Source organism: Cydia pomonella, chromosome 28, assembly GCF_033807575.1.
Source record: "Cydia pomonella isolate Wapato2018A chromosome 28, ilCydPomo1, whole genome shotgun sequence".
NCBI classification, from domain to species: domain Eukaryota; kingdom Metazoa; phylum Arthropoda; class Insecta; order Lepidoptera; family Tortricidae; genus Cydia; species Cydia pomonella.
In genome coordinates this window covers 6,721,754-6,738,254 of record NC_084730.1, presented here as the reverse complement: position 1 = coordinate 6,738,254, position 16,501 = coordinate 6,721,754, and the positions used below count along the sequence as shown (strand labels likewise).

Sequence of the window (16,501 nt, the reverse complement as noted above, 5' to 3'; positions counted from 1 at the left end):
ATTAGATGGGTACTTTCACACGTATCAAAAAGTTTCGTGTACATAAGTACTACACTACGACTGCGATGCTGATGCAGCCTGCGCGTTTTTTTTTCCTACGATTTTGGTGCCCCCCTACACCTGGTGCCCTAAGCAAGTGCTTATTTTGCTCTCTATTAAAAATCTCTCTATTAATCTCTATTAAAAATCTCGCGGTGGCCATATCTTCCGTTGCAAGTTTCGCACGGCGCGCAATATTTACACGTTTCTTTCTAATTTTCTGGCTTTACGTGATGTTCAGTTAGCCAATGTCGAACGTCGCCCAGTCCATGTGCCTAAAATCATGAAATACGACTCATTGGGATCTGAATGGATATTACAATTACGCTTATTTTGACATACACACAGTTAATAAATTGTCAAGTAGTTGAGGCGCACACTAGTGCACTTTTCGGTTGAACTATGACAGAAAAAGACAATTTCAAACCTATAATAGCAAATATGGCGATCAGCATCAATAGTAGCAAATGAAACAACGCATCAAAAGTATCTGCCACTTTAGAATACTTTTCCAAATACGGATATGACGCTACAGTTTGCGTTCAAAAGTTTCTGTTACAGACTAATTGACCCAAAAATAAACCTCTAAAATCGCCGCCACTTTCACCGCAGCCTAACGCACCAGACCATCAAGCATACCTCCCCGCTGCAGTGATCACGCAACGCGCGCCGCGACCGCCCGCGCCGCCATCTTGTTTAGTGACGTCACAGCCGGTCAACGAGACACAAGGTAAGGGACATTAAATATACAGATATGTTGGCATTAGAGTTAAGGTTATAAAATAACATGTATATAAATGCAAATGATTTTGTAATTAATGTAGTGTTAACAAATTCAACAGCCTGCAAGATTGACCTAAATACTTCTAGTATTTGGGTGAGGCAACTTTTTAGTGATAGTCGTTGCCATGGTTACGTTACCCTGGACAACCCAACTCTGAATTTATTGTTTATTGTATTTATTGCATACATGAATGTTATTAACAGTGATCGGAACTATGGGAGTAAAACTTTAAATAAACTTGTTAAGCGGACATAAAATAGTGCATACAGCCCTAAAAATATTCATGTCCATAGGGATAGGAATAGTATAGTATTTACAGCCATAAAAATATTTACATTCATAGATATTCGAATATGTTAAACATATAAGCACTCTTTTTACGTCCGCTTGATAAGTTTTATTAAAGTTTTACTCCCATAGTTCCGATCACTGGTTATTAAACATACGTTCTAGTGGTAAACAATTTCCAAAAATGGGAGAATTTGTGTTTTAGAACAATGACTTTTATTCATTAAAAGTATTTAAACAGAAAAAATGCATAGTTATTAAATCTAAAAATAAATCTTAACTAAAACTAAATAAATCTAAAGATGTCCCCTGTCTGCCTGCCTGCCGAAGTACAGTCACGTCACGTCTATAAATATCGATACAGATAAATTGCCAAAAATTTGTATACACAACCTTATTGCCCATATATTACGGTAGTGTATACATATTTTTAGCACTTTGTCCGTATCAATATTTTTAGACGTGACTGTACCGAACATTGTATTCGGGCGATTTTCCGCAACTCGACGACTGGCGCCTATTTTGCGTGACATTTGGGTGGGCTAGGCCTGCCAGCCCAGCTCCTCGAAGAATCCTATCAAACCTTTGATGTTGACTAGGACCTCGGGAAGGTCTCTCAGGGATCCGAGATGTTTAGCCCTGAATGGAGCAATTTCTCTTCCAGCTGACTACATGAGAGGCTGTTTCTTCTGTCTCCATGCATCCTCGGCATAGGGGACTGTCTGTTATAAAGAGATGTTTGTTAAATAGTCCATGACCTGTTATGAAACTGGTTACCATACTCAGTCGGACCTTCCCTGGTTGAAGGAGCGCCGTGTGAGCTTTCCATTACCGAAGATATGGCAGCATTTTTTGCTGAATGGTTAGGCTAAGCATATATCTACCTAATTATAATGTGAAACAACAATATTTCTTCTAACCTACCTATACCTATCTACCTATACCTACTGTTCACATGACAATGCAGTAACAGACTGACTAAATAGGTAAATAAACTTAGTTAGTCTATTATTGCTACTAATGTTTATTGTTACCTTAATGTTTATCTAGTTTGCCTATCTAAAGCTATTACAATTGTTTGTAAGAAATCGCACTCGCACTATAAATATAGCTATAAATTAAGTAAGCAATAACTTACTTAACAATGTTGGAGGTTAGAATAAGTTTTCTGCCAACAAACAGCTATGCAGTTTGGCAGATAAGTGACAATAGCCGATGAAACTTTTCTTTTATAAATAAATAAATAAAAAAAACAATAGTAAAACTAGATACTATATTGTCCCTTGGACAACGGGACACAATAACAAAACAAAACAGTTGTCCCGCCCATTTAGCTTAAATAAATATCGTACACTGAAATTGAAAATGAAAAAATGAAAAAATGAAATGAAAATGAAAATGATTTTATTTCATAACTGTTGGGTACACATGTGACCATCAAGGTTGGGTCTTCCTAGTAGGTAAGAAATACCTGTGTCAGGAAGTCCCGCTCCTCCATAATAAACAATGGTTGTTTGTAACAATTGTAACTATCTGATTAATAATCTATAACTTAAAAACTAGAAGTACTCATTACGACGACAGAGCAGTTGTAGTAATAATAATAGCCTTACGGCTAAATAGGAACCTGTAGTTGGGTGCGTCTGTGTGTGTGTGTGTGTGTGTGTGTGTGTGTGTGTGTGTGTGTTTTATAAATATATAAATTAGTTAAGGGCAAGATTAAGTAGAAGTTCAGTGTCTTCATAACTAAGTATTTTCAACCATTCCACTACGGATTTTTTACAATTATGTATTCTTTGTTCGTATATATTAATTTTTACATTTATTTTGTTGTAAAGGTAAGCGGATTGTGTCTTGTACTGCCTTTTAGCAAACAAGGATTTATATGTTGTGAGTGGGGCAACAATGTTCATTCTTCTTCTTGAAGGCTGCGTAGGAGTGAATTTTAGCGTTTGGTGTAATTTTAGTATTGTACGGAGGACATACAGCCTTCGCATAGATAATAGGCCACTAGTCTGATACAGTTCATTTGTGGGAAACCTGTATGGCCTGAAGTACATTACTTTTAATAAACATCGTTGCCCCCTCTCCACTTCCAAGAATTTGGATTTGGTTGCGCCGCCCCAGACAGTAATGCAGTAGGACATGATGGATTCCGCTAGTGTTGTGTAAAGTTAGTCAAGAAGGGTCTTGTTGGCAACATGTCTTAGCATTTTAAATATCCATACAAGCTTTCTTATCCTACAGTTCACAAACTCAATATGTGGATGCCATGAGAGGCGCTGGTCTAATAAGACCCCAAGGTATTTTGTGGAACTAACCCTCTCAATATCCTTACAGTTACATAATATACTATTGGTACGTGAACAGGTGTGTATTTTGAGGTTTAAGTTGATCTGTGGTTGCGTGTGTTAGAATAATAAGTTAAAATGGATGTCCGAGTAAATAAAAGCAAACCCTGCTGTTATGTAAACAAGCAATTGAAACAGAATTAATAGTAAATATTACATTAAAGTCTCAATACTGCTTGATAACACTAAGTTAGCTGTATAAATTAGGCATAACTTGGCATCAAGTTATTTATTTACCTTGATTCAGAATGATTTGAAACTGCTAAATCAATCACTAGAATAATTAACAAATATAATTGAAAATAAAACCTTTTTATTATACTTAATAAACCAATTTATTAACCTTATCATCAACAACTAATAAATACAATCACTAATACTTTATAATTCACCAATATATTATTTAATAATTAATTCATCAAATTAATCAAGTAAGTACAAAAACATTAACATAATGATCAACATAGTATTTACTTAACTTTCAATATTCCTGTGGCAACGATTAACTCAGTGCTGCAGCGCAACGAAGAATCACAATGAGAATGATCCAAATGAATCGGGCCGGGCCCCTTTTATATCCACTGCAAACCAGCCAGTCACAACTGGTTAATCATGCCATTTGTCGTACGAGAAGTGACGTCACAAACGTATCTTCTCATTTATCGAATAATGCAGAATAAAATGATCACAACATCTTTTCAATAAACTCCGTTATACATAATTACTAATAAGTAATATTAATACATAATATAATCACTTTAAAATAGTTAACAAATCTTATTAGTAGGTTAACTACTGTCTCAAAGTTACCACTATCCATGTTTCTCTAATCAACCATGGTTTGGTATCGTACCCACATAAATGTAAGTGTTTAAAAAAAGTGAATATTAATTAACATTGGACGTCAAAGAGAAACAGGCCAGTTCCATACATAATACAATTTATAAATAATAATCTAACACGGCCATACTGACGTGTACTTCGTTCCCGAAGTACCAAAAGCATAATTAGACAATCACTTCATTCATTAAATAAAGCTAAAGCCAATTATATACTTAATAATCCTATTCTACACATTTCGTATAATCAATATCATGATCTGCTTGAATATACATGTTAGCCCAATTCAAATTGACCAGCGAATATGTGTGGGTATTGCCAAATACCTAGACATGCCAATTACATTCACCCGCTGCTAGTGAGAACAATTGACACCAAGTATATGACCGACCAGCGGATACCCAATTAAGTGTATCAAAAACGTGGGTATTGCCAAATACCTCGGCATGCCAATTACATTCACCCGCTGCTAGTGAGACAATTGACACCAAGTAAATGACCGACCAGCGGATACCGAAATAGTGCATCAAAAATGCCAAACCATACCTAGACATACCGATCACATTCACACGCTGCCAGTGAGACCAATCGGTATCAAGTATGTGGCGTACCAGCGTTTTCTTTTTAATTATATTATATCCAATCTATCATAAAAGGTATATTTACCGACATAACATTATTAGGCAATGGCACCTTCAACATTTATTCAGTAAATAGGCCACCAGGGCACTTTTACACGTCAAAATGAAAACGTCGAATTACAAAAAAAAGTATAATAATAATATTTAAAAAATTACAAAAAAAAAAACTCAAATTATTTAGAGGTGTAAAAGTCTCCAAGTGTCAGAACTAAAAGATTATACAGTTTATCAATTTATCTTTCAAAATTCTGTATAATTAAAAAAATCCATAATGAAAAGGTGTATATCCTGTAGATTTTCGGACGGTGGTATTTACCGTTTGTTAAACTCTCTAAAAACCGTTCGGCCAATCTGACAATTCATTTCGCATTATGTGCAGTTTTATAGTACAGCAAACTATTTTTAATATATAGGCGATTCGGATGTTGAGGTAACACTACTATAAAAAAATTAAATTTTAACATTTACATCATTATAGGTGTACCAGGACTCTGCTCCACTGTCGCTTGTAGCAGGGTCAAAAGTAGGCAAAGCAATGTCCACGTCTTTTCCGAGAGCACCGGAGACAGCATCCTTGATCGCTTTCAGAAGGCCTTGCACAGCTTCCAAATCTCTCTGAAATCACATAAGCATTTTTTAAAGTAAGGCTGAATACTATCCCAACTTCTGATGTTAGAATAATAAGTTAAAATGGATGTCCGAGTAAATAAAAGCAAACCCTGCTGTTATGTAAACAAGCAATTGAAACAGAATTAATAGTAAATATTACATTAAAGTCTCAATACTGCTTGATAACACTAAGTTAGCTGTATAAATTAGGCATAACTTGGCATCAAGTTATTTATTTACCTTGATTCAGAATGATTTGAAACTGCTAAATCAATCACTAGAATAATTAACAAATATAATTGAAAATAAAACCTTTTTATTATACTTAATAAACCAATTTATTAACCTTATCATCAACAACTAATAAATACAATCACTAATACTTTATAATTCACCAATATATTATTTAATAATTAATTCATCAAATTAATCAAGTAAGTACAAAAACATTAACATAATGATCAACATAGTATTTACTTAACTTTCAATATTCCTGTGGCAACGATTAACTCAGTGCTGCAGCGCAACGAAGAATCACAATGAGAATGATCCAAATGAATCGGGCCGGGCCCCTTTTATATCCACTGCAAACCAGCCAGTCACAACTGGTTAATCATGCCATTTGTCGTACGAGAAGTGACGTCACAAACGTATCTTCTCATTTATCGAATAATGCAGAATAAAATGATCACAACATCTTTTCAATAAACTCCGTTATACATAATTACTAATAAGTAATATTAATACATAATATAATCACTTTAAAATAGTTAACAAATCTTATTAGTAGGTTAACTACTGTCTCAAAGTTACCACTATCCATGTTTCTCTAATCAACCATGGTTTGGTATCGTACCCACATAAATGTAAGTGTTTAAAAAAAGTGAATATTAATTAACATTGGACGTCAAAGAGAAACAGGCCAGTTCCATACATAATACAATTTATAAATAATAATCTAACACGTGCTATTGTACCTAGAAAAACATACGTAGTTTGTTTTATTGACATTTAATGTTAGAAGGTTTGATTTCAACCAGGAGGATATCTTGCTAAGTCCTGCATTAGCACTCTCGAACACCGCCTCCCAAGAGTCCCCATCGAAGACGATGACTGTATCATCAGCATAAGCCTGGATGCTACCATGGTTAATATTTTGGGTAATCAAGTCGTTAATATAAATTAAAAATAATGTGGGTCCCAATTACATTCATTTATTCATTCATAAATTATTTCATACACTATGTTGCTGCAATTACTCTGTGTAGCTGTGTGTGTAAATAACTAAACATGTTCCTTGACTCTGCAGACACCTATAAACAATTAAACACCATGGTTATTCTTGTAGATGTAGTACGTAGTTATAAAACTATAGTATGAATCTTATGAAATGTTTTTTTTTTGAAATGCCTTTATCTATTAAACAAAAGCCTTTGTTTATTTTATGCAGAGCGGCCAGCTCCCGTCTTAATGGGACGTGTTAAAGCAGCAATCTCTTTAAAAAGCATCTATCTTGATAGTATTAAGATTCAAATTTATGTAACAGTTTATTCGAAACCCAATCAGCCACGCGGGCGGCGGGTGGCTTAAACTACATCCAAAAGAGGCATATGATGACTAAAGTTTCATAGCGGCTGGCTTGCTAAAACGTAAGGTTAGCGGAATAGAAGACATTATTATAGAATTCTTCGAGCAGCACCGGGAAGGAAGTCAGCATTTGTACTATTTCCCCTCTGCCGAAGCACATGCCCAACTGGGCATAGCGCGCTGCGTGTTGTGAGCACTCACCACGTTTTTCCATTTGTAGTTCGCCTCAAACTTCTATAAAATTATGACGTGTAAATAACACTTGCACAGTCTGGGTTTCAAAATCTTTAGTCTTTTTTTATACCACGACGGCGGCAAACAAGCATACGGCCCGCCTGATGGTCACCGTAGCCTATGGTCTAACTGTCTAGTAGGATTTAGGGTCCCACATCCGATATCGGATCGGATAATTTTGAAAATGCTCTAACGCGTGATTCTAGATCTCGATCTGACACTCGTGTACGTATGGATCAAAGAGAATTGATTCTAATAGAGAAAATTCAGTCTCGCGATTCGAGCGTCATCTTGATAGTCACGCCTCTTGATTAATTCCTTTGTTTTTTGCTTATTAATATTGTTTTAAGTGTAATATCGATAGCTGATTATACAGTAAACTAATGTGGTAATGTGCGGTGAATGGAGAATTAATCTTGAAACGCGTTTAACCACCATTTTGGAGTCAACGGCCGGTAGTCGACGTGCTACTTGTAAAGTCCAGCTATCGCTTTACAAGAGCTGATAAAATCACCGTACATATCTTGTACTAACCGTACAATTTTAATCGTATTTAAAGCTCCTAATCGCCAGTATCATGGCGAAATAGTCCCACTGGACTGGGGTTGGTCTCGGACTGTCTAGAACACAAAATTACTAGTGTAATATTTTGCCTATATCCCTTTTAGTCTACATCGCAAACGGTCTAGAACACAAAATTACTACAATTATTTAGACCTTTATTTATCTACGTATCGTCGATTTACCTTTACGTTAGCGATGTCGACGGAGCCGCGCTGCCGCGGGGCTCCTATTTCTGTGCGGTTTGGCCTTCGAGCTTCGGCCATTAAAAGATAACTAACTAACCTAACCTACCAATAAGTGGTCATTTTGTGTTCTAGACCGTTTGCGATGTAGACTAAAAGGGATATAGGCAAAATATTACACTTAACTAGTAATTTTGCGTTCTAGATGGTCCGAGACCAAAGCCTGGACTGAAGCCATAATTATAAAAGAATGAATGATTGGTTCCAAGTTTGACATCCAAAACAGATGACGCTGTACTGCGCCATATGTTTTGCGGTCACTAAATTGTCAAACGTCAACTTTTGAGAATTAGAGTCACCGCATAATGTATGGAGTTGTACAGCGCCATCTCGTTTATCTGGTCTTAGATTTTAAGCATCTTATTGGATCACTGTACGTTTGGTACCTATGTATATTCCTAGCTTTTATTAGTTTTATTTATTCGTATGGCATTTACAGAGTGGCTTAATTATAAATTATAATACAATATCTAAGTTCTTCACCCATTAGGTAGCGTTTGCATTAGGTGAGTGAAGATTTAGGGACTCTCTTTTGGAGTAGGCTGCGCAGCTCTGAGAACTGTATCCTAGCCACGATTAGTGAGGATTTGCACAGTCCAATCTGTAGGTTTTGGCTGTCTCTGCATCAAGATGCGAACCGAAAGTAGTTATTTTATTTTAAATTATAATTTAAAAATATATTATTGTTTAGCAGTTATTTTATATTTTTTACACTTTTGTGTCACTTTTGTGTAATCATTCGTCTCAACTCTGCCACCTATATACACCAAGACCGGCCATGACTTGTGCGTAGTTGTTTACATAACTAATATAGAATTTACGTCCAAAGTTCAAATATATAGTGTTAGCAAACACGTTACTTTTACGTTCAAGAGTTCCGTAATCTTGAATATGTTTATTTTTGCAACTTTAAGGTATTAAAAGTAGTTCTACCATTTAATAGGTTGTCCAATTACAAGGTGTAAGAAAAATAAGGGGGATCCGTTTACGGGCATATTCGGTATCGTGTTATGGTTAGGACAAAAAAAGAAAAATAAATCCCCACACCAACTCTAGGAAAAGTCTAACTGTAAAATATCAAACGAAATCAAAGCAAATATATTCATAATGAATGTTTTTAAATATTTATCATTCTCAAATCATCATTTAAAAGTCAATTCTACATGCTAACATAAGGAAACAACTCAAAATTTGCATCTGATTACTTTGCCCCACATGTGGATAAAATGCAATTTTCTCATTAGTTTTAGAATAATCAAGAGGGCCTTACCTTTGCGGGAAAAAAATTTTTTAGGACTACTAATGTTTTGTACATTGTCTGGGTGACTAAAAAAAAATAAAACTATCCTCAACTTATCCTTAATGAAACATACAAATCTTTATTGAATATTATATAAAAACTTTGAATTCACACCTACTTAAATAAAGTCTGGCAGCCAGCTTTGTTATCTATTAGAAAGTGACAAATTTGAAAAATTTTGTCGCGAAAAATCAATCTCTCATAAAAAATTTGAAATTTGCGCATTTTTTTACTGACAAATTTGGCTTGCCAGAGTAAAAATACAATTAAAACAACACAAGTACAATTGTTCTATCGATGAATCAACTTTAGACCGACACTTTTCACGCTTCAGGCGTTATCAAAAAAGTCTCTGCGGTTACCAAGAAATCACGTTTGAATTTTTGTCTTAATTTTAGTCTATCAGGAAGCAAATCGCTTGTTTAATGTAGGTATACGAGTAACATAAAATGATTAAAGGTAATATTTTATTTATAAGCCAAATTTTCGATTTTGAATTAACAGAGAAGAGTTGGTCTAAAAGTTGATTCGTTCTTGAGCGGGCGAGAGCCACGAGACCAAGCATTTCATTTATTTATATATTTTATTTATTTGGGGCTTCAAAAGAGATACAAAAATTATAATACATAGCATAGTAAACAGAAAACATAGCCAAAAACAGATATTCACAAAAGTGCAACTAACATGCAATAACTAAGTGGAAACAAGAGATTACATTTACGTTGTATTTTATTACAAGTAAAATGGACCTTAATACTACGTTGGACCAGCCACCGAGTATTCATACTGCGCCGCGGGCCCGCTTGGTCACTCTCACGCCCGCTCACGCCCACGTACACCCGCGTACGCCTAAAAACGTTCTCCATATTTTGTTCTCTGGATTTTGGCCCAAGAAGTTTTTTTTATGATTTCAATATTACCTATGTCTGTACGTTTTGCTTTTATTGATATTCTTGTTTTTATAAGAACTAGGTTACTTAAAAGGCGCTAAAAAGGGCCAAAAAAATGCGCATAAACAGACGCCTAGCATACAAAATCGGCAACAATAAACGCAAAAATTAAAACGGTCAGACACATACAAATTCTCATTCCGTTTCCAAAATTTCGTTAAAAAAGGTTAAATTTTGGAGAAGGAAAACGTCGAGAACGAAACCTCTGAGATTATTACGCAGGATTTTTCGCCTAAGCTGCAGCTGTCCTTATCCCACAAATTTTAGAGGTCGCCCCCGTCAGCGCGACGGATATATTTACCTAAAATCCTCTAATCTGAGGAGGAGCTCAGCTGGTATATAAGCTTAAGAGCCTTAGGTAGCTTAGGGCGCTGTTTCACAATGTCCATGAAAAGTCGTAAGTTTACCACTTATCTGACGAATAGTCATCGTTGGCGTTTCACAATCTTCAAAAAGCTTAACTAGTAGATATAGTGCTAAGTTTTGCAAGAAGTTTTATTTGGCAGTTAATTTATTTGTTCCAATCCAATACTTTTCTTGTCCATTGTGAAACAGGCCCTTATACTCATAAACTGATAGCTAATCCTGGTTAATAGTTTACAATTAAGGGAGCAAGGAACCTAGACAGTTAAAGATCTACTGTTTAACTGAGGTAAGGAGTAATTACATATTTCATTGGTCGCGGTAGCGGATAATTGATGTCTCAGCGGAATGTCAAAACAGAGATTTGTCTGACGAAAAGTCCATCAAGTCATCAAATCTGATGGCTCCTCTACACGATGGGCCATCATACTGGCCCACTTAGATAGGCCAGCGCTAGCGTGTAGAGTGGCTTATAACGCGGCAGGATGTCGGTTTTACGTCCGCACATCGAAGGTAGAGTGGGTGTGGCGATGGTGCGTATACATCTACACGTGGCCCATTCCATAGAGCGTGCACTCAACTATCGCATGGCCATCTAGCTGGTCCAGCGCTGGGCCATTTATTTCAAATATGATTTAATAAGCAGTGATATACAGACTTTTTTATACTACGTCAGCAACAAGCATACGGCCCGCCCGATAGCAAGCAGTCTCCGTAGCCTATGGACGCCTGCAACTCCAGAGGTGTTACATGCGCGTTGCCGACCCCAACACTCCTCACCCACATTGAGCTCTGGCAACCTTACTCACCGGCAGCAACACAACACTATGAGTAGGGTCTAGTGTTATTTGGCTGCGGTTTTCTGTAAGGTGGAGGTACTTCCCCAGTTGGGCTCTGCTCTAAATCTGGAATGACATCCGCTGTGCTGTGCCCTACCACACAAAGCGAGATGACATTCACAGTGCCCATACCTCTCTTTTGGACGTAATTTAAGGACATACCCGGTTCAAACGCTGGTAACGGTTTGGCTACATGAAGCTGGCTTGTATTATGATAAGTAGGTAAAAATGTAATTTGGTAAATCAATGTCTTATAAATAATTTTTTTAAAAGTCATATTAAAGGTCATATTTTTAGCGTTCCACAACGTCGTTTGTCAAGTCGATGCTGGATACATTGGCCTGAAACTATTAACTCTCCAAGTGGCATATGTCAATTTTGAGTTGTTGGAATTTTCATTTATTTCAATTCATCAAATTTGAAATTTTAATGACATAATCGGTCGGGAGCCGACGGACTACTGTTCCAAGTGTTGATAAAAGGGTAGTTTAGAAGCGATGATAACCATCCTTGCGTAACGGATGAGACAATGCAGTCTTCTCTGGTAGGTGGAATAGTGCTCGAAGTCGGATTTTGGCTAGGATGTGAAACAGTGGCAGTTGAATCTACACTAGTAGATGGATTAGCGCCCATAGTTGGGTCTTCACTTATATGTGGAACAGTGCTAGTCGGGTCTTTGCTAATAGATGAAACAGTGGCAGGTGAGTCTCCGCTAGTAGATGGATTAGAGCTCATAGTTGCGTCTACACTAATATGTGGAACAATGCTAGTCTGGTCTTCGCTAAGAGATGAAACAGTGGCAATCGAGTCTCCGCTAGTAGATGGATTAGTGCTCAAAGTCGGGTCTTCACTAACATGTGGAACAGTGCTAGTCGGGTTTTCGCCAATAGATGAAACAGTGGCAGGTGAGTCTCCGCTAGTAGATGGATTAGTGCTCTTAATTGGGTCTACTCTAATATGTGGAACAGTGCTAGTCGGGTCTTCGCTCATAGATGAAACAGTGGTAGTTGAGTCTCCGCTAGTAGATGGATTAGTGCTCATAGTCGGGTCTTCACTAACATGTGAAACAGTGCTAGTTGGGTCTTCGCTAATAGATGAAACAGTGGCAGTTGAGTCTCCACTTGTAGACGGATTAGTGCTCATAGTTGCGTCTACACTAATATGTGGAACAGTTCTACTCGGGTTTTCGCTAAGAGATGAAACAGTGGCAATCGAGTCTCCGCTAGTAGATGGATTAGTGCTCAAAGTCGGGTCTTCACTAACATGTGAAACAGTGCTAGTTGGGTCTTCGCTAATAGATGAAACAGTGGCAGTTGAGTCTCCACTTGTAGACGGATTAGTGCTCATAGTCGGGTCTTCACTAACATGTGAAACAGTGCTAGTTGGGTCTTCGCTAATAGATGAAACAGTGGCAGTTGAGTCTCCACTTGTAGTCGGATTAGTGCTCATAGTGGGGTCTTCACTAATATGTGGAACAGTGCTAGTCAGGTCTTCGCTAATAGATGAAACAGTGGCAGTCGAGTCTCCGGTAGTAGATGGATTAGTGTTCATAGTCGGATCTTCACTAATAAGTGGAACAGTGCTAGTCGGGTCTTTGCTAATAGATGAAACAGTGGCAGGTGAGTACCCGCTAGTAGATGGATTAGTGCTCATAGTTGCGTCTACACTAATACGTGGAACAGTGCTAGTCGAGTCTTCGCTAAGAGATGAAACAGTGGTAGTTGAGTCTCCGCTAGTAGATGGATTAGTGCTCATAGTCGGGTCTTCACTAACATGTGAAACAGTGCTAGTTGGGTCTTCGCTAATAGATGAAACAGTGGCAGTTGAGTCTCCACTTGTAGACGGATTAGTGCTCATAGTTGCGTCTACACTAATACGTGGACCAGTGCTAGTCGGGTGTTCGCCAATAGATGAAACAGTGGCAGTCGAGTCTCCGGTAGTAGATTGATTAGTGCTCATAGTCGGATCTTCACTAATAAGTGGAACAGTGCTAGTCAGGTCTTCGCTACTAGATGAAACAGTGGCAGTCGAGTCTCCGGTAGTAGATTGATTAGTGCTCATAGTCGGATCTTCACTAATAAGTGGAACAGTGCTAGTCGGGTCTTTGCTAATAGATGAAACAGTGGCAGTCGAGTCTCCGGTAGTATATTGATTAGTGCTCATAGTCGGATCTTCAATAATAAGTGGAACAGTGCTAGTCGGGTCTTTGCTAATAGATGAAACAGTGGCAGGTGAGTCCCCGCTAGTAGATGGATTAGTGCTCATAGTTGCGTCTACACTAATACGTGGAACAGTGCTAGTCGAGTCTTCGCTAAGAGATGAAACAGTGGCAGTTGAGTCTCCACTTGTAGACGGATTAGTGCTCATAGTCGGGTCTTCACTAATATGTGAAACAGTGCTAGTCGGGTTTTCGCCAATAGATGAAACAGTGGCAGGTGAGTCTCCGCTAGTAGATGGATTAGTGCTCTTAATTGGGTCTACTCTAATATGTGGAACAGTGCTAGTCGGGTCTTTGCTAATAGATGAAACAGTGGCAGGTGAGTTTCCGCTAGTAGATGGATTAGTGCTCATAGTTGCGTCTACACTAATACGTGGAACAGTGCTAGTCGAGTCTTCGCTAAGAGATGAAACAGTGGCAGTTGAGTCTCCACTTGTAGACGGATTAGTGCTCATAGTCGGGTCTTCACTAATAGGTGGAACAGTGCTAGTCGGGTTTTCGCCAATAGATGAAACAGTGGCAGGTGAGTCTCCGCTAGTAGATGGATTAGTGCTCTTAATTGGGTCTACTCTAATATGTGGAACAGTGCTAGTCGGGTCTTCGCTCATAGATGAAACAGTGGTAGTTGAGTCTCCGCTAGTAGATTGATTAGTGCTCATAGTCGGATCTTCACCAATAAGTGGAACAGTGCTAGTCAGGTCTTCGCTAATAGATGAAACAGTGGCAGTCGAGTCTCCGGTAGTAGATTGATTAGTGCTCATAGTCGGATCTTCACTAATAAGTGGAACAGTGCTAGTCAGGTCTTCGCTACTAGATGAAACAGTGGCAGTCGAGTCTCCGGTAGTAGATTGATTAGTGCTCATAGTCGGATCTTCACTAATAAGTAGAACAGTGCTAGTCGGGTCTTTGCTAATAGATGAAACAGTGGCAGTCGAGTCTCCGGTAGTATATTGATTAGTGCTCATAGTCGGATCTTCAATAATAAGTGGAACAGTGCTAGTCGGGTCTTTGCTAATAGATGAAACAGTGGCAGGTGAGTCCCCGCTAGTAGATGGATTAGTGCTCATAGTTGCGTCTACACTAATACGTGGAACAGTGCTAGTCGAGTCTTCGCTAAGAGATGAAACAGTGGCAGTTGAGTCTCCACTTGTAGACGGATTAGTGCTCATAGTCGGGTCTTCACTAATATGTGAAACAGTGCTAGTCGGGTTGTCGCCAATAGATGAAACAGTGGCAGGTGAGTCTCCGCTAGTAGATGGATTAGTGCTCTTAATTGGGTCTACTCTAATATGTGGAACAGTGCTAGTCGGGTCTTTGCTAATAGATGAAACAGTGGCAGGTGAGTTTCCGCTAGTAGATGGATTAGTGCTCATAGTTGCGTCTACACTAATACGTGGAACAGTGCTAGTCGAGTCTTCGCTAAGAGATGAAACAGTGGCAGTTGGGTCTCCACTTGTAGACGGATTAGTGCTCATAGTCGGGTCTTCACTAATAGGTGGAACAGTGCTAGTCGGGTTTTCGCCAATAGATGAAACAGTGGCAGGTGAGTCTCCGCTAGTAGATGGATTAGTGCTCTTAATTGGGTCTACTCTAATATGTGGAACAGTGCTAGTCGGGTCTTCGCTCATAGATGAAACAGTGGTAGTTGAGTCTCCGCTAGTAGATTGATTAGTGCTCATAGTCGGATCTTCACTAATAAGTGGAACAGTGCTAGTCAGGTCTTCGCTAATAGATGAAACAGTGGCAGTCGAGTCTCCGGTAGTAGATTGATTAGTGCTCATAGTCGGATCTTCACTGATAAGTGGAACAGTGCTAGTCGGGTCTTTGCTAATAGATGAAACAGTGGTAGTTGAGTCTCCGCTAGTAGATGGATTATTGCTCATAGTTGCGTCTACACTAATACGTGGAACAGTGCTAGTCGAGTCTTCGCTAAGAGATGAAACAGTGGCAGTTGAGTCTCCATTTGTAGACGGATTAGTGCTCGTAGTCGGGTCTTCACTAATATGTGGAACAGTGCTAGTCGGGTTTTCGCCAATAGATGAAACAGTGGCAGGTGAGTCTCCGCTAGTAGATGGATTAGTGCTCTTAATTGGGTCTACTCTAATATGTGGAACAGTGCTAGTCGGGTCTTTGCTAATAGATGAAACAGTGGCAGGTGAGTTTCCGCTAGTAGATGGATTAGTGCTCATAGTTGCGTCTACACTAATACGTGGAACAGTGCTAGTCGAGTCTTCGCTAAGAGATGAAACAGTGGCAGTTGAGTCTCCACTTGTAGACGGATTAGTGCTCATAGTCGGGTCTTCACTAATAGGTGGAACAGTGCTAGTCGGGTTTTCGCCAATAGATGAAACAGTGGCAGGTGAGTCTCCGCTAGTAGATGGATTAGTGCTCATAGTTGCGTCTACACTAATACGTGGAACAGTGCTAGTCGAGTCTTCGCTAAGAGATGAAACAGTGGCAGTTGAGTCTCCACTTGTAGACGGATTAGTGCTCATAGTCGGGTCTTCACTAATAGGTGGAACAGTGCTAGTCGGATTTTCGCCAATAGATGAAACAGTGGCAGGTGAGTCTCCGCTAGTAGATGGATTAGTGCTCTTAATTGGGTCTACTCTAATATGTGGAACAGAGCTAGTCGGGTCTTCGCTCATAGAT

At 38.6% G+C, this 16,501-nt stretch overlaps 2 protein-coding genes across 2 annotated transcripts in view; one reads left to right on the top strand and one right to left on the bottom strand.

Annotated features, from left to right (window-relative positions):
• Positions 1-668: 668 nt before the first annotated feature.
• The window catches only part of LOC133533084 (putative fatty acyl-CoA reductase CG8306), a 40,610-nt gene continuing 24,777 nt past the window's right edge, over positions 669-16,501 (top strand). Inside the window, exon 1 of the mRNA XM_061872027.1 lies at positions 669-769. The gene's annotated coding sequence lies outside the window, so the exon portion shown is untranslated. The remainder of the gene's footprint in view (positions 770-16,501) is intronic.
• Positions 5,394-16,497, bottom strand: LOC133532891 (mucin-2-like). Its single transcript, XM_061871751.1, has 3 exons — positions 12,146-16,497; positions 6,544-6,691; positions 5,394-5,558 (listed from the first exon to the last, which is right to left on the bottom strand). The coding sequence occupies exons 1-3, from the start codon at positions 16,495-16,497 to the stop codon at positions 5,394-5,396; spliced, it is 4,665 nt and encodes a 1,554-aa protein (XP_061727735.1).

Excerpts from the sequence above, each read along its gene's own strand:
- LOC133532891 (XM_061871751.1), bottom strand. The coding sequence starts at position 16,497 with ATGAGCGAAGACCCGACTAGCTCTGTTCCACATATTAGAGTAGACCCA. Across the intron at positions 6,692-12,145 it reads TGCATTGTCTCATCCGTTAC|CATCCAGGCTTATGCTGATG; the intron begins GCAAGGATGGTT and ends TAACCATGGTAG. Across the intron at positions 5,559-6,543 it reads ATGTCAATAAAACAAACTAC|AGAGATTTGGAAGCTGTGCA; the intron begins GTATGTTTTTCT and ends ATGTGATTTCAG.